At 40.3% G+C, this 24336-nt stretch overlaps 1 protein-coding gene across 1 annotated transcript; it reads left to right on the top strand.

Moving 5' to 3' along the window:
- Nucleotides 1–2050: 2050 nt before the first annotated feature.
- rab32a (RAB32a, member RAS oncogene family) lies at nucleotides 2051–23223 on the top strand. The gene is made up of 3 exons (XM_084081736.1): nucleotides 2051–2378; nucleotides 17324–17601; nucleotides 21637–23223. Exons 1-3 carry the CDS (start codon nucleotides 2165–2167, stop codon nucleotides 21784–21786), a joined length of 642 nt encoding a protein of 213 aa, XP_083937862.1. The 5' UTR covers nucleotides 2051–2164; the 3' UTR covers nucleotides 21787–23223.
- The last annotated feature ends 1113 nt before the right edge of the window (nucleotides 23224–24336 follow it).

The raw sequence follows: 24336 nt of genomic DNA, 5'->3' as shown, positions 1-24336 counted from the left end.
TCTGACCTCATTACAATTATAACAGTTCGACAAGTTGATTAAAACAAAGTACAGTATGTTGGATACACATTTCAATCAAGTGTTGCAGGGTCTGTTGAACACTGTAATCAGATTACTTTTCAACTGGAATTCCAGTGAAGACTTGCGCTGTATGATATAATGTTATATGGATTTAATGTGCCAATCAAAGTCTTTATCAACTCTCTCCCTGCTTTCACTTTTTTACTATGTAGCTGATAAAGGTTTGCTTGATTGTAGGTGATGGTAATGGTGTTTACTGACTTTACACAAACCATGACCTAGCTGAGACCTGTTTGATAAGCATGGGTTGTGATAACAGCTACTTCTGCTTTTCATGCTGTGTTTGATGATATGATCTCATGTTTTCTGAGTTGTTACTGTGTTATTGTAATGGCATACACAGTAATGGTATAAGTTCTCAAACTTTGTAATACTGTTGAACCATCTCTTGTTTTTTCACATGGGTGGTATGTTTGTAATATCAATAAATGTTTATATATTTAGAATGTGAACAGGAAAAAAAGAACATGCATACATTTTGAAACTGTCTTACACGATACTTGTGAAGGAGCAGTGTGTTGGCATTGGTTTTGAGTACATTTTAAGCTAACTTTATAAGTCGACTGTATTCTCTTGCAAATGTTCAGTTGTAAAAGTAACCAATGGTTAATTGCTTCTTGTAATGAGATTATGTTTTGATTTCTGCTTAAATCTTGTAGCCTACAGTATTATAAAATTAAGCGGTTTACTCAGTCTTAAGTTTCTTAGTTAAAATGCAACTTTCCAAGTACAAGAATAGCCTATATGATGTACACATTAATATAGTGCAATTGTATTGTATTTCCAAATGTTTTTTCTTTTTTGGTCTATAATAGTGTAAGATGTTTAAAGGTTTTAACCAGTGTAAAGTAAAGGTGCCAAATGTTTAACACTTTCAACGCTAGAATGAAATATAGGCCTTCATGTTTTGGGCAAGCTGAACAATGCTGTAAAATAAAAAAAAGATTTATATTAAGAAGACTTTGATTACCTCCTGCTATAACCTAATAAGAACGTCAACCAGGTAAAATCCTCAGTGTTCATTTATCCATTTGAGTGTATACCAAATAACTATGCAGATGGTTACATCTGTACACTCAGTTTGATTAAAGCTGCAATCTGTAACTTATTTTAATGAATAACTATGTTATTTTAACCAATCTGCATGACTATTTAACTAGCACATCTGCAGACAGTGGTTGATGTGGTCTCACTTTTCATTGCAGAGCGGTAGAAATGTGGTCTCATGTCATGATGCGGGGGACCTAGGTTCGAATCCCGGTCCGGGCAGTACTTAAAGCTTGCGGATTGCAGCTTTCAATTAACACACATTACAGACAGACAGTGAACCTACAGTTAAGCTGCCAAGAGATGCAAAACCTTATCATTATAAAGCTCACCCAGGAACACTACTCAGTGGTGTAAAGTAACTCAAGTACTTTACATAGGTACAATTTTGAAGTATTTTTTACTTTACTGGAGTACTTCCAATTTGCAATACTTTTACTTCTACTCCACTAAATCTCAGATCTAAATATTGTACTTTTACTCCACTATAATTATCTGAAAACTTTAGTTACTACTAGTTACTTTGCAGATTTTGATTATTATTACAAAACATACAACTGAAGTAAATTTGTAATTCTGGACTTTTACTTGCAACAGAGCATTTCTACATTCAATGTAGAAATGCTCTGTTGCAAGTAAAAGTCCAGAATTACAAAAACAAAAAACTTAATTAAAAGTATCAATACTGCAATGTAGTACATTGCAGTATTGATACTTTTAATTAAGTAAGACATGTGAGTACTTTTTCCACCACTGTTTTACTGCAAGAGATAGAGGGAGAAGGCTGAAACAAACGCTCTCTTTTTCCGGGTCCTATGACTTATCAGGTGGTTGTTGAGGAGGAGGGAGGAGGAGGACCCGAGGAGGAGTTGCTGGACTGGTGACACAAATGTACTTTACAACTTTCTGTTAGAGTTCTCAGTTCTGCTTTCTTTCCACTGGACAAACTATCTATAGTCTGATCGCGTCTCAGCAGAAAAGAGGAACCTGTAAAGCCACAGTTTTAGAGAAAGTTGTCATCTATCACACAGTCACCATGGCAGGCGGTTCTGTACTGGAATGTAAGGAGTACTTGTTCAAAGTCCTGGTGATCGGGGAACTAGGCGTGGGGAAAACCAGCATCATCAAGCGTTATGTCCACCAGCTGTTCTCGCAGCACTACAGGGCGACCATCGGGGTAGACTTTGCTTTAAAGGTTATAAACTGGGACAGCAAAACGCTGGTGAGGTTACAACTGTGGGATATTGCAGGTAAGATTGATTATTCACTAGTACTGAAAATCTTTGTTTTCCTTTCTTTTCTTTTTACCCTAAACGGATCTTTTCGCCATTGGATACTGCAGTGTTTCTGGTGAGGAATGCTGTAGGAAAATCAGTGTGTTTGCTCTGCTCTACTGTTCAAAGTGGGAAAGCTTGGAATGTTCACAGGCGCTTGTGATGTGATCAGAGCAGCATGGGTACAGTGTTGCCAGGTTTTAGAGAAAATTAAGCAACCAGCCAGGTCTAGGGAAAAAAGCCCAAAAGAAGCAACATGAGCACTTTAAACGGCTCTTTGAAATGAGCAGGTGCAAAAAACTCTTTCAATAAAATGTGGAATATTTGGAATACTTTTGAAACATTCTATTAAACAACACAAATGCTCCCTGGACCCTGGCACAAAACATTTTCATGAACATATTTGAAAACCACTGGTTTAAAAATAAATAAATAAATGGAAGCAACTACACTTTAGAAACAAGCCCAAAAAACCGCAACCCGCAACTACCATTTTTTACAAGCAACTTTGTAGAAAAAGAAGCCCAAAGTCGCTTATAATAAGCCGACATGGCAACCCTGCTTTGACACTAGCTCTGTCAATAAAAGTCTCTCTCTCAATTAAGTTAAATATTTAAATATGTAATTGCGTCCGTGACGCGCTGAGTGCTTGATCGACTATGGACTTATAAATGAAGCATTATATAGCGTTGAACTTGTGTTACTTAGTTTCAGTTCATGGTCATGACACAGGCAGGCGCGGTTAATTGTTAAGAGGAATGTAGGTCACGTTATTACCGAATGGCTGCCTGAGCGCCGCCCCATGACATGAGGAGACTCCCATTCAAAAGTATTGTTGGAATTTACAGTGGCAGAGCCAACCAACCTGTCCTTCTGAACATTCCTCAGTTCATTATTTGATCTTTAAATATATTTAAACTATAAGTATTATTACAAAACATACATTAACCACTTCAGCCCTATTTAGACTTGGCTATTTGAAAATAAATATCTGATCTACAAGCTTGTAGATCTGCTATTTTCAAATGATTTTATACATTTTGAAAACATGAAATGGAAGATTTCTGCAAAATAATGAGTACTTTTGATGCCAATACTTTTGCACTTTTACTCAATTGCATTCTGAATACCAGACTTGTACTTGTAACAGAGTATTTCAAGCCTGACCCTCAGCCTGAACTTTCATTTCGTTTCACTCGCGAATTCAGGGGCTGGAGCCAGGCTAGAGTATTTCTGCATGGTAGTATTGATACTTTTAATGGTGCTGTGTAGATGTAAAAGGTGTTCTTACTTGAGTTGAGTTGAGTAGATCAGTGGTTCTCCAACCTTTTCATGTCAAGGACCCCCAAATGAATATGTATTTGGCCACGGACCCCCATCTGAAAGTATTGTGTGCCAGGGACCCCCATACAAGTTGTGTGTTGTTCAAATGTTTGAAATCAAAATGTCTCCACTTTTTTCAAGGTTTTTGCAAAGTAGCAGATCTACAAGTTCACATGTGTGTCCATCTCGATGCATTGTGAGCTTGTAGATCGGCTATTTTCAAATAGCCTTTTTTAGGCTACTGTGTGTATATATATATAGGGTTAAAGTGGTTAAACTGATGCTATAGATAGAGCCTATTAACTCCTTTAACTGGGGACCCCCTCAAGAACCCTTGGGGGTCCGGACCCCACTTTGAAAACCACTATACCAAAAGTATCAAAATCAGCAAGTGTGTGTGTGTGTGTGTGTGTGTGTGTGTGTGTGTGTGTGTGTGTGTGTGTGTGTGTGTGTGTGTGTGTGTGAGAGATCTCTAGTGACGGCCTCTTTCCTACCCTCCATTTAAATTGCACATGCTTGTTTGATCTCCACTCTCGTATAGCCATGGATTTATGCATCTGACATGTGATAAACACACAGATAAGACTTATGAAATTGCTTTAGACACGCATGATTCAGCAAATCGACTTAGCGTAGGTATGTGAAACATTTTATGAGGTCAGGCCAGAGGAACAAATGGGGCCCCGATGTGTTTGTGATAGAAAGACGGATAGATGCTTTAATTTCCGGGATACAGGAAGAGAGGGCACCTAAACATTGTGGGCACTTCTAGGTTAACTTGGTTATTTTTGTCTGCGCCAGGCCGAAAGGCATGGCGAGAGAGTATGTTTTGCACCCTGTCCGTCCGTCCCTCTGTCTGTGAACAGCTAATCTCCGGCACCGTTGGCCTGATCGCAACGAAACTTTGCACACACACTCCCTGGATGCCAATTCCGAACCTCTAGCCCAAATCTTTCAAATTTTTCACATGTGCCTGTTATAGCGCCACCATGAAGCCGATTTCTGACCTGGCGGAGACCTGTGCTCCGAGGAGCACTTTTTCTAGTTTTATATAAAGTGTACATTTCAGTCAGACAACTCTTGGATTGAATAAATATATTTATTGAGCATAAATATTGAATGTTGACTTTTTACAGGGGCCAGTTCCGAATTGCAGCCACCTGGCTGTAAGTGCCCTTTTAGAGCGGTTTTGAAGGAGAGTAAGGATTCACATGTTTTAATAACTGTTGGTAGGGCATTCCACATTTTTCTGGCACAGCAGTAGAACAAATGTAATCCCTTGTTAGAGCCAAATCTGGGTTGAACGTGATCTGTGGAGCTCCCTCTGGTGTTGTGATTGTGGACGTCATTGATGTTTTTGAAGTAGTTTGACAGGTACATGGGTGTCTTTGTGGTGTAGTGCAGTGGTTCTCAAACTTTTTCATGTCAAGGACCCTTAAATTGACAGTTATTAGCCTGCGGACCCCCATTTGAAAAAATATGCCAGGGACCCCAATAAGAGAAGATTCTTTTCGGCTCTAGCAGTGATTCTCAACCATTTTAATTTCAAGGATCCCCAGTTTTACATGCATTAGGCTACGGACCATTTAATGGCATTTCTATCTCTGGGACCCCAATTTATATAGTCAAATTAATGTTAATTTAACTCTGAGAGGGTACAAATGGAACCAAATGGACCCGTTAAGGGGTACCATAATTTGGTTCCTAACTATCTATCATTTAGCTGGGGAGTGGGGACCCCCTGGAACTCCCTCAAGGACCCCTGGGGGTCCCCGGACTCCACTTTGAGAACCAATGGTGTAGTGTATCTTGTAGACCAGGCCCATTGCAAGTTGCTGTACTCGGTCCTCTACCCTGAGCCATCCCACCCTAGCAAAGTGAGCAGGGGTTAAATGAGTTGTAGATGTAAGGCCAAGCAGTATAGCCTGACCAGTTTATTTTGGGATGTCTGGAGCCTTGTTTTTAAGGCCTTTGTGGTGCTGTGGTACCATGAGGTACCATAAATATTGGTTGCATAGATATTTATAAGCATATTTGGTGTCACGGCTCTGTCCATTTTTCATGAATTCCCTGTAAGCATGAATTAGAATAAACGTTTTGCCAACTAGATTTGGCAGGGAATGGAATGAAATGGACCCCCATAAGGGAATCATAGAAACAGAGCCCACAGGTGGATGGGAGTACAACAAAAACTTCATAGAGCAGAGCACAAAGCAGCAGCAGCATAGCAGAGCAGCAGCAAGAAGAATGAGCTGTAAGCAGGGAAGTTTAAATAGCCCGCCCCAATCAGATGGAGTGAGCGTGTGACGGAACAGCTGATCAGGAATTGGCGCTCCTTTGAGTTGTCTGCCTGAACTAATTCCACAGACTTTGCAGCATGAATTGAACATCATTATCAGACCTACTTTACCCTTCAACTTCTTGTTTATGCCCGTAATGACTGGGTAGCCACAGGTTTTGTAGCAATTTGTAGCAATTGTAGAAATATTAGGCCTTAAATGTCAAATGTTCAAGCATGTTCAAATCGTGTATACTTTACATAGGGTTAGGGTTAGTTCAGACCATTTTACAAATTCTTTATTTTTTACATTTTTGTACATACATACCTTTCTTTCTTTCTTTACTCAAAAATAGCCACTTCAGCAAGTGCAAACTCTTCCGGTTTCCATTTTCCGCAGTCTGTACTGTGTAGACATGTACAGTGTACTCATTTAAAGCATAACTACATGTACTATATAGATCCATACATATTTATATAGGCCTGTATCCATACATTCATACATACATGGGTACACAGATAGCAACATACCTTAAGTGCATACAGGCTGCATACTGTTGTACATACATACATACATACATAGCTTTCAGCTGGGTATTGTATTCATTGTTGATAGGGCAGAAGAGACAAAGACAGCCCTTTTCCACTCTAGGGACGTGTCTCTGCATCCAGATGGTACAGTACACTGTAAAATCTGGAGTGTTAATTTAGGTCAATATTTACACTGACTCTCAGAGTTAAATGAACACATGTCATGGGATGTGTAGCATAGTGAGAAGAAAAGGGGTTGACAGGAGGTTTAATGCTCTGCAGGGCGGAGGCCAATGATTCTGCAGCAGTGCTAAAGACGTGCTATAGAGCAGTGGTTCTCAATCTTTTCCACATCAAGGACCCCCTAAATTAATTTGTATATGACTGCTGACCCCCATCTGAGTATATTTTGTGCCAGGGACCCCCATACAAGATTTGTGTCATTAAACTATTCCAAATGTTCATTTTTTGAAAATAGCCGATCTACGAGATCACAATGTGTCGCATAGCGACACGTTGTGATCTTGTAGATTGTCTATTTCTCAAATAGCCAAAGTATACTGTAGTAGGTTTAAACATACATGCCTATATGGGCGTATCAGGTTTGTTTATGGTTTTGTCTGAGTCATTGTCACATGCCTATATATATGGGCGTATCGGGTTTGTTTATGGCTATGTCTCAGTCATAGTTGCCTATATATGGGCATATCAGGTTTGTTTATGGGTATGTCTTGAGTCAGAGTGACGTGGCCGTGGTCCGTCGGCTGGGCTAACATGTTGTGGTTGATATTTCAAGGTAGGAATATAATATAATTTAATGTAATAATATATTTGGAAATGTGCCATGAGACATTATGACATTTCTATTATAAAATGTTGGTAAAACGTGATCCTGTGTAATGAGTCATAGTAGTAAAGCACAGACACAGCAGTAACCATAGGAGGACTAGTTAATCATTCTCAAACTATTCAGGTCAAACACAAGGTGTGTGTGTGTGTGTGTGTGTGTGTGTGTGTGTGTGTGTGTGTGTGTGTGTGTGTGTGTGTGTGTGTGTGTGTGTGTGTGTGTGTGTGTGTGTGTGTGTGTGTGTGTGTGTGTGTGTGTGTGTGTGTGTGCGTGCGCGTGTGTGTGGGGGCAGGCGTGCGTGTGTGCTTAACTATCATGTAATCAGAAAAGTTATAAGTTATGTGACACCAGTGGTGGAAAAAGTACAAAAAACTTGTACTTACGTAAGTAAAAGGATCAATACTGCAATGTAGAAACACTCTGTTACAAGTGAAAAGTCTGGTAATCAACATTTACTTGAGCAAAAGTACAAAAGTATTGGCATGAAAATATACTTAAAGTACCAAAAGTAAAAGTTCAAGGTTCAAGGCTCAAGATTGTACTTTATTGTTACATCTTGTGTACAGGTGCATACCTGTAAGAGTAAAACTTATTTTGTTTTGGCTTCCTTCAGACAATGCAGCAGCGTACAGTAGGTAATAACAACAACAACAGAATAATGATAGAAAAGTGCAAAAAGAGCAAAAAAGTACTAATAAATAAAGTACGGAAGTACTCATTAAAAAAGTACTCATTATGTAGATTGTTTCACAAGTCATCATTATGTCTAAAATGTATTAAAAATCCTTTGAAAATAGCAGATCTACAAGCTCGCAACACAGATCTACAAGCTCGCCGAAGCCTAAACATGTGTTTAGGCTTCGGCCTAAACACATTTAGGCCGAAGCGTAAATAGGGATTAAGTGGTTAATGTATGTTTTGTAATAATAATCAAAATCTACAAAGTAACTAGTAACTCAAGTTTTCAAATAATTGTAGTGGAGTAAAAGTAGCCTACAATCTTTGTCTCAGTAGAGTAAGTAAAGTAAGATCACCTCCAAATTGTACTTAAGTACTGTACTTGAGTACATGTACTTAGTTACTTTCCACCACATGGTGGTTACTAATCCTGCAAGTGTGCAGGATTTGTAACCACCATGTCAATAACCACCATGTCAATGAGATGTTACTTCCTGGCTTGGATTGGAAACAACAAACAGTGTAAGCAAAGCATCAATCATGTTTTTGTGTATTCGATTCTCTGTGTGTGTGTGTGTGAGTTGTGGCTATAGTGAATAAACAGGATTGGCCTCTGCCTCCATCAAACAGGGCTCATATGCTGTGACAGAACCAGACAGATGGCTGGGAGACTGCTGTTTTTAGACGCATTTTCGGTGGCTTGCAGCAGTAGAAGAGATAGCGTGAGGAGAGAGTGGGGACAGGGGGGTGGGCGGTGGGTGTTGGGTGTATGGGGGTCATCGCGAAATCTAGGCTGTCTGTCTGTCACAAAACTGATTGGCAGTGGGACGAAGTGCAGTCTGCAGTCTCTGTCGTCACCCCCCGCCTGTGCCAACTCGGCGATGCAAGGGCATCTCTGGCCGACTGCTGGGAGGATCCCGTCTGCCTGTCACAGGCAGATAGCACTCCACCGGAGGACCAACTGTGAGAGTAAATAAAACACACATGTATGTGTGTATGTGACAGACACACATGCAGAGCTAGGACTGACTGATGTTATTCACGGAGACAAGCTGCAAGAGAAAACACTCCTATACCACCCCCTCAAATACAAACACACACACACACACACACACACACACACACACACACACACACACACACACGCACTCGCGCACAGGCAGAGGCTCACACACACACATGACACATCCATCCATTCCAGAAAAGTTAAGTTTAGGGTAGAGTACACATGATAATATGCTTAACTGACTCATCACACATACACACAATGTCAGCTAGCTAAAGGACTGGATGAGGATGAGAAAAAGGGGAGCTGGGACGTGGAGCGAAGGAGAGAGAATGCCGGAGGTGTATTTGCAGAGTCATTAAGACAGCCATTAAGCCACTTAATCGTGCAGAAAAAGGATGAGTGAGGACTAATCTTCATGGTAACACGGAAAGTATCAGCAGTGTTACGTCGTCTTTTATCTCCGCCCATTTGGCACCCAGTAATGATTACAGTCTAGCAGGAATTATAGTAATCAGAGGGGCCTTGTATAAGATGGACGTACCATGGAATTCAACGTGAAGGTCGATCCACTTCTGACCCAAGAATTGCTGTTCTCCTCTGGGTCTGTCTGAAGTGTGGACAGGATGATTACCACCATGGTGTGGAGCAAATAAGCCTGTGTCTCGTGCCAGGGCTTTAAGTTCAGAGAGGCCTCTATAAGGAACTCACTGCAAAACCCTCTAAAAGTTTTATAAAAATAATAATACCATTTTTATAGATGGGGGATTTTGCCTCAATTCAAACTCTGTTCAATTCCGCTCCAAGCCGCAGTAAGCCGTAGTAAGTCACGGCTCACATGCTGCTGCCGAGTGGGATTTGAATGTGCCAGCCAGTCATGTGTTATTCAGAGGTTGTTTTTTAAAGTAAGCTAATCCAGTTTTGCATTGAAGTTCGCTCCATCTTAACTAGACTAGACCTTTTGCTATTATTTTGTATCTTGTTAGAGGCCGTTCGGTTTAAGGTTCAGTCAGTTGCTTCCTTAACAACAGACGGAGACCCGTTGCTGTTGCTACTGCCGTGTCTGGCTTGGACAGTTTCTATGGTAACCCACCTACAGAACTGAGATGTCTATGAGCATACTGTAGGAAAGTTGGGTTGCTAGGGCTGTAACGATGGAACTTCTCTCTTCTGTATTTTTCTATTTCTCTCCCTCTCTTTCTCTCTCTTTCTCTCTCACAAACACGCACGCACGCACAGATTTTTGTAAAAGATGGTATTGTACTAATTGCACTAAAACATAACATACTGCAAGACACTTTTCCTTAAATATTTTATTTTAGACCAGCTCTGGCCTAGTCTAAAGTCTTGCACAGTCCCCCAGCACAGTATTTCCTTGAAATTTAAAATGTGCATTACATAGTAGATTGACCTAGTGTACTGTAGACGGGTTTGCAATGCGCGCCGCACACTGCTTGCAATCAAAATCCATTCAATTCCAACACTCAACTGACACTGCTGAGAGACTCGGCATTGAGGTTGAACAAATGATGATCTGGGCCAAATTATCCGTATGTTGCATCAGTGAAGTGGAATCAGCCAAAAAGGCACCAAAAACTTTGTTTTCATGGTCAGAAACAGAAGATGAACCTTTTTTCAAGCACTTGATTTTAGCTTTTTTTCTTATTAATACGAACATTACTACTTATAAGAATCAGTTGAACAGCACCGTGCATCTTTGCACAGAGATGAGGAGAGGATCAAGAGGAGAGAGAGAGAGAGAGAGAAATAATAGTTTAATTCAATAAATAGCCAACACTATATATCGCTTTAATATGGTAAAAAAGACCTCTCATCTTTGAAGAATTTCATGAACCTATACCCTTCTGGCTGTCTTTACCTGTCTCAGCGCAATGTAGGCTACAGCAATAACAGCTAATCAATATCCATTGGTGGCTCTGACGCACAGAGCACGCAGTGTCCTTTGGGTGGTTTAATAAAGTGCCTAACTACAGTAAGAGGATGCGTATGTGATTATTAAGTTGATATGTCAAGATATCACAGAGATGATTCTTGGACGTACTGTAAATGAGGAGACATTACAGGAGGTAGGCGTGATTTTGAACTGTCCAAAATATGCCAGCAGAAGCACTGAAACCGAGGGTACATTGTCCACCTCCTGTTTGTTGTGACATCATTATATTATTCTGCTCCCGTAGATGGCTGCACTCGTTCTCTTCGTACACTAACAGATCCATTTCCTCAGCAGGAAACTGTTCGCTCCGTGCTCTTTAGACCATACCATAGATCGTCTAAATCCCTATTAGTGGGGTTGGAAAGTTTTCACATATACAATATCAGAAACCTACTTATTGTACTTGAGGATTGGAATGTCATGGTATGTTAAAAGCTTTGGAATTCCACAATTGTGGAATTGTGTGTGTGTGTGTGTATGAGAGAGAGAGACAACAATAGAAAAGAAATACAATGGCCACTAAGTACGCACATCTTCTTTTCAGTTAAGAAAGTGCTTAACCCAGTTGGTGGGTTCATCTTTACAGTCAGTCTCTCCTCTCCTCGTCTCGTGCTTACTATTGGATTCATGATTAAATGCGATGCGCTGTTGTTCATACTTCAATTAGGGTAGCTTAGAGCCTGCAGTTTTTTATTTGCAGCATATGACTCTAATTTATCTGTGCACTTGTATACAGCTTCATTTTAGACCGTATTGAAACCAAGGATTCTTTTGCAAGATAATCCCACACAGAACAAAATAAACAGATTAGGTCAGTAAGGATTGAATATCTTTTGATTATTTTAAAGGCATATCGGATCAATATGTAGCGTAGAGCAATAGGTTTAGTTTGACATTTTTGAATAAGTCTGAAGATATTCCTAGAGTAGAAATCACTGTTAAGTAAAACAGCCATAAACAAGAAATGATGACGCAGTCATATTGATACCAGGTTGCTCTCTCCAGTGTCCCCCGCACGTGGTCCCCCCGTGGTCCTGTACCCTTTCGCTCGCGGAGTAACAAATCGCTGTTGGAGGCGGCGCTGTGTGTGTGTGTATGAGGAGTCAAGTCAATAGTTGCAAGCAACCTGGTAAAAATCTACAAAATACATTGCTAACAAAAACAAACAAAAATGTCCCCAGTCTGTTGAGAATGTCTATGGTATGGACAGTTCAGTTTTACGACGCCTAAACGAAGTTAATAATGAAATGTTTGGCTTTTGTTTTTTAGTCCGTCAGTAGTTTTGTACACTAATACTATAATGACACTTGGTCATTATTTACAAGGGTAAAAAGAAAGGTCAACTCAAACAAATTGGGATATGTGGTTTAATTCATGTGCCAAACTACAGCACATTATCAATACATCATATAGCTGGCTTTTTCTAGGTGTACTGTACATGCATGCAGTCATGTAAATGCACAATGGTTGTATTGCTAATCTTTATTCATCTTTTTCATTCAGTCAGTGCTCTGCTGGAGGGGAGAACTCTTTCATAGAACGAGGTTTACACCTCCAGACTGGCCCTATTTACATACTGATGGCACAATCAGTATCAAACGTGTCACTGAAAGTCAGGTGTAGTGTTGAGGGGGAGAATTGATATAGTACCGTCTTCTGCATCTATTCCCAGGTGGTGATGAAGCAGTATGCTCTCGTTTTATAACCGTCATCATAACTATTATGTCGACTGTGATAGTGTTTTCTCTGTCAATTCAGTACAAGTGTATAATACATTTATTTGAGAAAGAAACTTGATACATGGTAGGTGTTTTTAAATACACTTGTCCAGAGTGAAACGTTGATTGACCTGCCATAATCATTTGTCAGGCATTCATCATTGTCTTGCGAGAGCTGCATAATGTATGTTGCCTTGGAATTCTGCAGCAAATGATGCTTCTTGTCCGAGATGAGCAGGGACAAAGAACCATAGCTTTTCATAAACTGTCATTCCATCATCACTGACTCTTTTCACCGAAGCATATTGTACCACCACAAAGAAGTCATTTTTCATTTTATGGAACTTGCCTTTGTCTGTTGTCTAGCGACCACTTGGCTGAATAAAGTGTAACCTCCTGTAGTATTCCTTTCAGCAGCTTTTTCAAAAATCACCATCTCTGTCCTCCTGCCAATGTATTGACACATACATTAACATTCTTCTGAATTATATCAGAGAGCTGGTCTTGACTCTTACTCTATGATATTTTCTGTCAATATTGTGTCGATAATATTTACCCGGCGGCCACTGGATTCTGACAGAAAGAGCTCGGGGAAAGGAGAAAAAAAAACTGGACATTGGTGAGAAGATTACCTAAATCTGTCATTGTGCAGTCTGTTAATTCACTCCACCCCGCCGGACACACTGAAAGGCTCTCTCTCTGTCCTAATGTGTCGTATTTCTGGGGAAATCATCTGGGATTATAGAGGCTAAAATTAGACTTTCAATTATGAGCAATTACCAGCAGACCCCGTAGGCCCCAAGGTGTGTATTCACTCCTGCTTGGTCACGTCCGCACTGTACCATGCCCCTCCAGTTCCTTATGCAGCTGGGTGACTACTTCAAATTAGCCTAAGTGAAAGTAAATGGGAGGAGAAGCTGTCCACGTGGTTCCTCAAAATATCTCTCGGTTCTTCATTTTAGAGTTGAGAGTGTACATTAGTGTACACTGTACTGTACTGTACTGTACTGTACTGTACTGTACTGTTACATTCTGCCCGGACATAACACTGCAGTTCTAAACAACGGAATAATGAAGTCAGTTAAACGGTCTCCACAGCCTGCAACATTTATCGTGTTTGTGTTCACCAAGGAGAGTACAGCCCAACTGATGCCAGATGTTTGGGTCAAATGCCGAACCAGACATTGGAGATTCCTAGCCCACAGATTACGGATAGTTTTGACCAATATTTTGCCAAAAAGTGCGAAATAAAAATGATTTTTAAAAGAAATGTGAATACAAGTGTGAAGAATATTATATTGATCTTGGCGTTCAAGCTCTGCTATATATTATTCCCTGCTCATTACATTAGAAGACAACTATTTAAAAGCAGGGAGGAGAAAACACAGAGCCCACTCAGAGCCCATGCAAAGCCCACTGGGGGTGTTGGGTTGGTGGTTGTTGGAGCAAGGAAGCGCATACAACCTTCAGTGACACTGACCGCAAAACAATGAATGAGGTGAACTTAAATAGACTGCAAATTTGGTCAGCTGCTTGACACGTCACATATACATCACCCACATAGTTGTGCGCATGTGTGTGTCTGTGTAAACCTCTCGAGTGTATCTGCCTGAACTAGCACGCAGGCTACGCATCATATACCCGAATACTGTGTAAACACATCATGATTTGTGTGCATGGGGATCTCATCTTAAACAAGCTCAGTGCTTAATGAGTCTTCCAGTTTAGTAGACCTTGTATTGTGAATTTGTACTTCCATGTACTGTTGTTCTCATGTCTTACTAAATAAAGTACATCAATCAATCATCAATCAAAAACACAAATTTAACTTTATTTACCCACTTGTGTAAAGACACTTGTGTAGATCTGTATTTTTTCTCATAAAATAACAAAAAACAAATGATGTAGTCAAAAAAGTAAAGTAATGGCTGATATGTTAGCCAAGACCGTTATATCAGTTGATATTTCTAAACCTCACAGTATGATCACTTCTCTGTCCAGGCAGCACCAACACTGTATTCATCATTTTCTGTTCCACCTGCGGTTTGGCCGGGAGTTTTCAGTAGATGCAGGTTGTCTTTCATTTCATCTTTCACACCTGCTGCCTGATACAAATGAGTTTATCATCATTGTACAATATGTGATATGATAACGGATATCAAAGATGTTAAACTAGACAGGTCTATGATGTTATGTTTCAGATGTTTCGAAGGTTTGATCCCATCCAGGTCAAGTAGAGGGAACCTTTGCCCGTGGATTTACTGATTAAAGATCCACCTCACACAAGGTCTGCCTCATGTGGCACAATTATGCATACTGATGCAGACGGGCTCAAATATGTTCTGGGTATTTGTTTATGAATATGTTCCCACCACTGAAACCTAGTTCCTCTTAAGGCAAGGCAAGTTTACTTGTTTTTTTAAAACAAGGTTTATTCTCAGTTTTCACATCCTCCTATAATTCTACAAAGTTCTGTGTGGGTGGGTGGTGAGGCCAAAACGGTGGTGAGGCCAAAACGGTGGTGAGGCCAAAATCTCTTCTGCCCGGTTCTCCTCAGTGGTTGGAGCAATTGATCTGAATTTGCACACAGCCATTGAGCATTACCATGTGCACGGAACAGCGGAGCACGTTTTTCGATTAGGTTCATTGTTGACCTGGCATCCTATAATAGTCCTATTGTCTTTTGATATTATACTGTTTAGACTGATGATAGGTTCTTGGTTTACCTATGATCCTAGATGACTATCTCTATGCATTTGATGTATTACCTCGTGTTTATCTTGCTTACTGGATCGCTCTGGATTAAGCAAAAAATCGTAGTCATTTTCAGAAATGCAAGGGCATCGTCGATGTTGTGAGGAATACATCTTCACAAATCATTGACCTGCAACAACTGATTCACGATTCATTCTTGGCAAACCCATCAGAAGCATGATAAACATTTGTTTCGCTGGGAAAAGTTTCAGGGATTGATCTTGATTGAGCTGCAGGGAATGTGAACATAATCCCCAATAACAGAATGTGATTCTGTAGGAGTAAACAAACGTATCCTAACCGGCACGTCTGTGTTTGAAGCAGAGGCTTTTTCACATCGATTGTGACATTCAGCTCCCACTGGTAATTCCCCTCGCTTTGCCTCTCAGATTTTCTCAGAGAATGACCACAGAGAATGGGTTCATTATCGTGGCTGATTACTTTCTGCACTCCTCTGCCTGCAGATTAGTCTAAAGACAAATGAGTGAAATTGTGTCATTTCTGACCCCAATGCCATGCTACCACTGGATTATGACGAGACGGAGGATGAGATCACATTAAATCTAGACCTTTTGCTTCTTGTTTAAGGTAGTGGTTCTTAAATGTTTTAATTTCAAGGACCCCTAGTTTGGTATGCATTACTCCACACAGACCCCCATTACTCTCGACAGTGTACAAATGGAACCAAATGGTCCCGGTCACAGTCCATTTGGTTCCATTTGTACACTGTCAAGACCCGTAAGGGTCATTTAACTGGGGACCCCCTGGAACCCCCTTTTAGAACCACTGGTTTAAGGTAGTGATGTGGTATTTTGCTGGAGTCATTTTTAATCACATTTCTTGCATGCATTAGCTTAAAGGGTAAGACCACTTTGGTAGAGGTTTGGGTTGTGTATTTACCTTGCCATGATGTAACTCCAAAGGTGGGCAAGAAATCAAAAATATTTGCTCCATTGATTAGAAATTGATAATTCAAAATCTGCTCCTCATTGACTTACATTGTACGGTAAAACTGCTCTCAAAGTCACTCTTTTAGCACAAAAATGAACGCAAACAAAGATGATTCAGACAATATAGAACATCACCAAACCCAGTACTGTTTTTTTTTAAATAAAAATGTCAACTTCCTGTTGATTTTGCCATTTTTAATAAGTAGAAAACCCGGACTGGATCGGCGGATCCGGATCCAGATCTTCAAATAGTAAAATCAACAGGAAGTTGACATTTTTATTAAAAAATTAAAACAAACAGTGCTGGGTTTGGTAATGCTCTATATTGTCTGAATCAGCTATGTTTGGGTTCATTTTTGTGCTAAAAGAGTGACTTTGAGATCTGTTTCACCGTACAATGTAAGTCAATGAGGAGCATATTTTGAATTATCAATTTCTAATCAATGGAGCAATTATTTTTGATTTCTTGCCCACCTTTGGAATTACATCATGGTATGGTAACTACACAACCCAAACCTCTACCAAAGTGGTCTTACCCTTTAATAATTTGTAAATATAAACCTATTACTCATCTACCTTTGTTTCTTAATTGTCGGGCAGAAACCTTGTACTGTATGTCCGAAACCTTACTTTCCAGGACAACATTGTATTGCAATACATTGTGAGCTTGTAGATCAGCTATTTTTGCTACTTTTGTGCAACACTCGTCTAAGACGACGAGTATTTAGTAGGGCAATAATTTATGACAAGAAAAACAACAGAAAAATAGTAAATATGGAGATACAAGGTTTCTGCCAGACAGTGACAATATGTTACTAGAACATAGGTATAAATAAGGTTTTTATGTGTATGATTTCACCATATGCTTTTCACCTCCCTCAGGTCAGGAGCGTTTTGGGAACATGACACGGGTGTACTACAAAGAGGCTGTGGGGGCATTCGTGGTGTTTGATGTGACGAGAGGCTCCACGTTTGAGGCAGTGTCCAAGTGGAAACATGACCTAGACAGCAAGGTGAAGCTGGCCAACGGCAGCCCCATCCCCTCGGTGTTACTTGCCAATAAATGTGATCAGAAGAATGAGAGCTCAAACAACACGTCGCTAATGGACAACTTCTGCAGAGAGACGGGCTTCCTGGGCTGGTTTGAAACATCAGCGAAGGTGAATGATGCACCGATAGATCATCTGTCTGACACACACTCAAGTGCATTCTTATCTTTATCGATTGAAGTCCTCGGGCTTCGGCATCTGGTCTGGTGTGGTTTTTGGGGGCTTTGCAATAGTAAATTACATTTTAGACCGCCTGAAAAGCTTAGGCTACGTTGCTGTAATATTGATTTAACCACTCAAACCCTAACCTGACTGGGGTCCCCCACCCAGTGGTCTGTATTCGATCTCCTCCTTTTCCCCCCTAAATCTCTTTGCCAAAAATAGCCAATCTACTGTATACGTTCCTGTAGGTCTGATATTTTCACAGAATGTTCACCCATTTTTTTCAGAATGTTCGCCTATTATAACATGCCCAGAATAGAGATGCTAGGGTTCAAGTGGTTAATCAGAAACGTTGGTAAACAGACTCTTCTCTGTGGCTTGTTTTCTATTGTTTGTCTTTGACAATAATCCCAGCGCGGAGAGACGAAATATGTACAGTAACAGCTACAAAAGCAGACAGGAAGCACAAGAACATTGCTCGGTGTAATGTAAGATACACAAGAGACACCTGGGGGTGAGCAAACTTAAGAGAACTACAAGACCTATACACACAACATACTGAACATAAAGCTACAGAAACAAATAAGCAAACAACTAAGGAAACATAACTAAACACTTAAATTAAACAAGGAACAAGCAATGAATGCCCAGAAGCTGACAACACAGCTGCCCAAAGACTGAGGAGCGGACCCAGTGGCTTGTCCAGACTATTTTGACTTGGGTGGCCCTATTGGGCGTGCCAATATCATTGCTATAAAGTGTTTGTTCAGTAACAGGGGTATCTGCGTCTCTCCAGCTCTTTAATAAACAGAAAATACATTTTCAAGTAGGTGGCAAAATGTTAGCCAATCAGGAGATTGGCATTTATAGCTTAGCTTTATTTTTTACAGTGTTCCAGTTCCAATTTTATATTCCAATTTTTATATTTTTTATCTGCTTATTTCTTTGTGTCATCACTTCCAATTTTAATGTTTAATCTGTATCCTGATAAAATTGATATCCCGCCATGAATATAGAGCTATTTAACACTTACTTTAACCAAAGAAAATCACTTGCCTACTTTCGAATGCACAAAGTGTGTAATGGGGTGCCGGTGGCACCGTTCCACCCCAGCCCAGGTGTTACTGTACCTCAAGGGATGGCCTGTGCCACACGAGGCCACCCACACGTCTCTGAGTGGACCATGTAAAGAGTCTTGCTTAAGACCAGTGTTCTCATTGAAATGTTCATGTCATATTTATTTTTACTCTGACTCCCTTGTTATCAGTAGCATTTCCTCAACTTGAAATGACACTTTTAACAACTTACCCCCATTGCTGGTGAGGCTGTAGTATTAATTCAACAATGAACAGAAGACCTTGACAATGTTGAATTCATGAATTTATTTCCATGCAAAGTTTCCTCTTCAACTCTGGTGCAGTAATACTTTTTGACAATAGAATGACTTTATTAAAGGTTGGCTCAAATTGTCCAAATATGGATGGATAGAAAGAAATAACTGTATTGGAACTTTCATTGTTTCCCTCCCACATCCAAAGGATCTACTGCCACAAGACACAAGCTACACACAGACTGTACTGTGTGTACTGGCAATGAGCTTTGAATATCAGACCTCTCTGGTGTCTATTTTACTGACAAAAGTATAGCCTATACACACATCCATATTGTGCATTCAAATAGCCGTTTACCTTCAGAGCTAGGGGCTGGAGTTGTGCATATCACTATTATTATTATGTGTTTCTGTGCATGTGTACAGTATGTACTGGATGATTGTTTTAGAAAACGATTTTTTGCTCACTTGTGTGCGTGTGTGTGTGTGTGAGTGAGCATGTGGATAATACTATATATGCATAATAACTGCGTGAGAATCTGCATAACCAGTATTATGTGCAGATATACATTTTGTCTAACCGTTTAATGGAATGGAAAACACTGCTGTTAAGGGACTCCCTCGGGTTTGTAAACTCTTAATGCTCCCGTAGTCCCGTCGGCCTCATCTCCAGGTGGCTGTGATGTGAGTGAGAATGACAGGAGTAATGCTGGTCACAAGTGTTCGCTAGCTCATGTTCTGAGATCAATTATTTCATTTGGAACACACAGTTTAGCCTGTGTGTGTGTGTGTGTGTGTGTGTGTGTGTGTGTGTGTGTGTGTGTGTGTGTGTGTGTGTGTGTGTGTGTGTGTGTGTGTGTGTGTGTGTGTGTGTGTGTGCGTGTGCGCGCGCGTGTGTGTGTGTATTACTATACTTGTGAGGGCCAAATGTCCCCTCAAGTATGGTACAATGCGAGAAATAGATATTTGTGAAGACCATTTTCCTGGTCCTGGGTTGGGGAGTTACTGTAGGCTTAGAATTAGGAAACGATTCAGATTGGGGTGATTGGTAGTTAGGATCAGGCATTTAGAGGTTAGGTTTAGGTCTATCTATAGGGTTAGAGTTTTACCGATTTTATTTAGTTGTGTGCCAATGCCACACCAAAAAATAGCTGATTTACAAGCTCACAACTCGCCGCAGCACGGCGCGTTGTAGTTTGGCTGTTTTTCTGCTATTTGCAATGGCGTCCTAAAATGTTTATGTCCTCAAAGGTATAGTAATACAAATGTGTGTGTGTGTGTGTGTGTGTGTGTGTGTGTGTGTGTGTGTGTGTGTGTGTGTGTGTGTGTGTGTGTGTGTGTGTGTGTGTGTGTGTGTGTGTGTGTGTGTGTGTGTGTGTGTGTGTGTGTGTGTGTGTGTGCGTGCGTGCGTGCGTGCGTGCGTGCGTGCGTGCGTGCGTGTCGGCTGCTTGTGTCCTGAACCACAGCAGGTCTAACAGACATCCTGCGTAACTGAAAGACTCCAGGGAAATATACAAGACCCCACACCCACCTGCTGCCTTCTCTTTCTCTCTCTCTCTCTCCCTCTCCCTCTCAGCAGCTCAGCCTCGCTCTTGTGGAGCAGCTGTTGAGAACCAACAAGCGAGAGAGAAATCGATTAAAAATGAGAGGAATTTGAAAAACAAAACAAAAAACTATACAAATCTCTGCTACACCGTGTCTGTGTACACACACACACACACACACACACACACACACACACACACACACACACACACACACACACACACACACACACACACACACACACACACACACACACGGTATGGGAGGTTGCCAAGCACACATGCCGCCTCAGGCTATGATCCCTAGAGAGAGGGAGAGGGTTAAGCCAGGCATGCAGGTCATGTGAGGAACTGTAGTGTGGTGCGGTCAATGCATCGACAGTTTGACTGTTTCCTGACTGCATTCCATTACTTTTTTAACACCGCCTTCTTCCCTACTATCGACAGATTTGGATGCCCCCCTCCCCCACACACACACCACCTATCACTTTGCAAAAGGTCCCACATGACTATAAAACGTAACAGTTATTCAGGGAGTGCATGTTTCTTTATTCTTTACATTTTTTTAAGAGAGTGGGCAGTTGTTTCCAAATGAATGTTTCCAAATGATCACAGTTGTTTCCAAATGGAAACAACTGTGATAAAAAAAAAACACACAGACATCACTCTTTGCCTCTGTGTTATCTACCAAGCTAACCGCTAAAACTTAAGGAACACTTTTTACAGCATCATCTCCATCTATTGGTTCTCTAATGCTCGCCCTACAGTTGTCATCCATTTTTCCTCCCTCAATGCATTGCACAAGCTTGTAGATCTGATATTTTTGGCAAATGTTAGGCGATTTTCGCTGAATCGCCTATGTATGACAAGCCCAGGATAGGGATGCTGTGGTTGATGTGGTTAAATTAAAACAACAGATTTTAATCTGTAGTCATGCGTCATGCCTGCCTTCAAGAAGTTGGCTACATTCCAGTGTCAAACAAAGCATGCACACCATTCCCTTTTGATCTATTTAGTCTCTTGTTTCTTTGTCCCAGTGTATCTTTCCATGAAATGACACACAACCTTTCAACTTCTTTGACATTAATTTTGTCTTTTGACCTTTTCCAGGACAACATAAATGTGGATGAGGCAGCACGGTTCCTTGTAGAGAATATCTTGGCCAACGACAAAGGCTCACCATATGAAGAGAGCAGTGGCGACCGGATCAAACTGGACCAGTCGACCGTTGTTGCTGAGAGCAAGTCAGGCTGCTGCTAACACTGAGCCAGTCTACACTATCCATCGGTGTGGTCGTACCCATGCACCTCCCTCCAATGTGGCCCTATCCTTCTTCAGGGGCCTTGCCGGTGGGGCTGGGCGATGTGGACAAAATAAAATATCACAATATCTTTGACCAAATAACCTCGATATCAATATTATATCATATTGAGACTAGATATCTTCTGGGATTTGGGATATCGTAATATCGTGATATGGCAAAAGTGATGTCTTCCTGGTTTTAATCACCTAAGTCTTATTTTTAAATTTTACAAAATCAAGAGAAAAACATTTTTGATATATATATATATATATATATATATATTCAATTGTTAAGGAATTGCAAAAATAGCCAATCTACAAGCTCACATAGCGTCACATGTTGTGAGATTGTAGATCTGCTGATAATGTTAAAAGAAAATTGCTATCATCGGCACAATGTTATGGTCACAATATCGATATTGAGGTATTTGGTCAAAAATATTATGATGTTTTATTTTGTCCATATCCCCCAGCCCCAAGTGATGCATAGCTAGAGTATGATGCCAAAATCATCTCTCCTCTACTGTGAAGCCTGTTCAACCAGAACTCTCAAGTTACCCATGGTCGCTTTGCTTGTCCATCCCCAACTGGTCCCAGAATGGGAATCCAATTTTCTATCATATGTTCTCGCTGCCTGAGGCCTCCCAACCGTTCAAGCTACATCATCCTTTGCTTCTCTGCTTCCAGAAGGGAGGGTTTGCAGTTGCACTGTAGAGGTTTTCTCTGCACTAAATCTCTCCAAACGTTGACTCCTCCGCACCCCAATACTGACTGGACTGTACCATGTCGGATTAATGGGGTGCAACCCAAGTGTGATGTGGACTCACTAAGCTAACCTGTCAACTCCCATTCCTTTTTCTTTACGTTTAAGTCTTGGTCAGTCAGGTAGCTTTTACGTGCCACAAAGAAAGTGTCAGGGGCATCTCAGTTTAACATGATCAAATGTCATATTTCATAATGGTATTAAGAATTGAAGTGTTTTTTCAAATGTTATCTGAATGACCGAACAAAGATGTTCAAATAATGGACCATTTTAACTATTTTTCATACATAAATAGTATCTATGAAATAACATCCAGTGCTTTTTCCAAACACTCACAATGATACAAAATATAGCGTCCAATATAAATAATAAGTACAATGCAGGTACTACATGAAATGAGAAATAATTGAGTTTGTATGTCTTTGTACAGTAATGGTACAAAAACACTTGAGTTGTGTATTTAAAAAATGTGTTTAAAAAACGTATTATAAAGCATATAATTTAGCCTACAATAAACATCAGGCATGCAACTTTTATCTTCCCATAGGGAGTTTACAGTCTCATGAAGTCAACTAAAGTGTGATTTATGGAGTCAGGATTATCACGTTTACACTTAGACATTGTTGAAATCTTGTGCAAGAATAAAAAAAGAAAACTCTCTTTTTCTCTTCTGGTGGTTTATTTCAATTATCACAGCTGTTACAAACTTTGATTTTAATATGAAAATATGTATTGAGATAATTGGTGCAATTATCTTGCACCAATTGCATGACACTGCAATGAGTGTCATGCAGTCTTACAGCACATTTTGATAATGATTGATGTTGCTGGTAATTGAAACAATGATTAATAAACGGTTTAACCATGTCTTTAGGGGCAACTTTGAGATTGGTTCCATTTGTACACTACAGTATGTGTGAATACTTTAATTTTCTGTTTTTTTTTTAACTGTGTATGGGAGTATTATTCCTAATGACGGGTTCCTCTAACTCAGATAAACATATTGTTAGTTAGTGTATGTTCAGTATAGTCCTACTGTAAGAGGAGAAACAGATTATAGTTACATCATTCGCTTAGCAAAGTATTTTCCCTTATTTTTACTCAAAATCGTGTAGTGAAAAGCTATGTCTACAGTGAATGAGAATGTATTTAAGACAGGATTCAACAAGCTGAGAGGAATACATAGTGAATTGACTTCAGTGTGTGTGTGTGTGTGTGTGTGTGTGTGTTTGTGTGTGTGTGTGTGTGTGTGTGTGTGTGTGTGTGTGTGTGTGTGTGTGCGTGTGTGTGTGTGCGTGCGCGTGTGTGTGTGTGTGTGTGTGTGTGTGTGTGTGTAGACCATGTGCTTCCACTCAGCAGTCATCAGACTCTGCAGTGTTCACCATTGCAGCTCTCGTGCTCTTCCACACTTACATCATTACCAGAGAAGGAATGCCATCCAGCCCTCGAGGACACATAGTCATCATTTGATAACTTCTTCTCATCCATTTTTTAGTTTTTTTTTTATATCCCCAATCTACGAAATGTAGGCTACTTAGAGTACCAAAAGTACTCATTATGCAGAATGTCCCATGGCCATTTCACAAGTTTTCAAATGTATACATCTTTTGAAAATAGCAGATCTACAAGCTCACAATGCATCATTGTTAATGGCAGGGTTGAAGTAGGTATGTATGTTTTTGTAATAATAATAAAAATCTACAAAGTAAGTTTTCAAATACTTTTTGTGGAGTAAAAGTACAATA

The sequence above is a fragment of the Gymnoscopelus microlampas genome (assembly GCF_963454915.1).
Source record: "Gymnoscopelus microlampas genome assembly, chromosome: 16".
Taxonomy (NCBI): Eukaryota; Metazoa; Chordata; class Actinopteri; order Myctophiformes; family Myctophidae; genus Gymnoscopelus; species Gymnoscopelus microlampas.
This window is presented reverse-complemented; position numbering and strand designations above follow the sequence as displayed.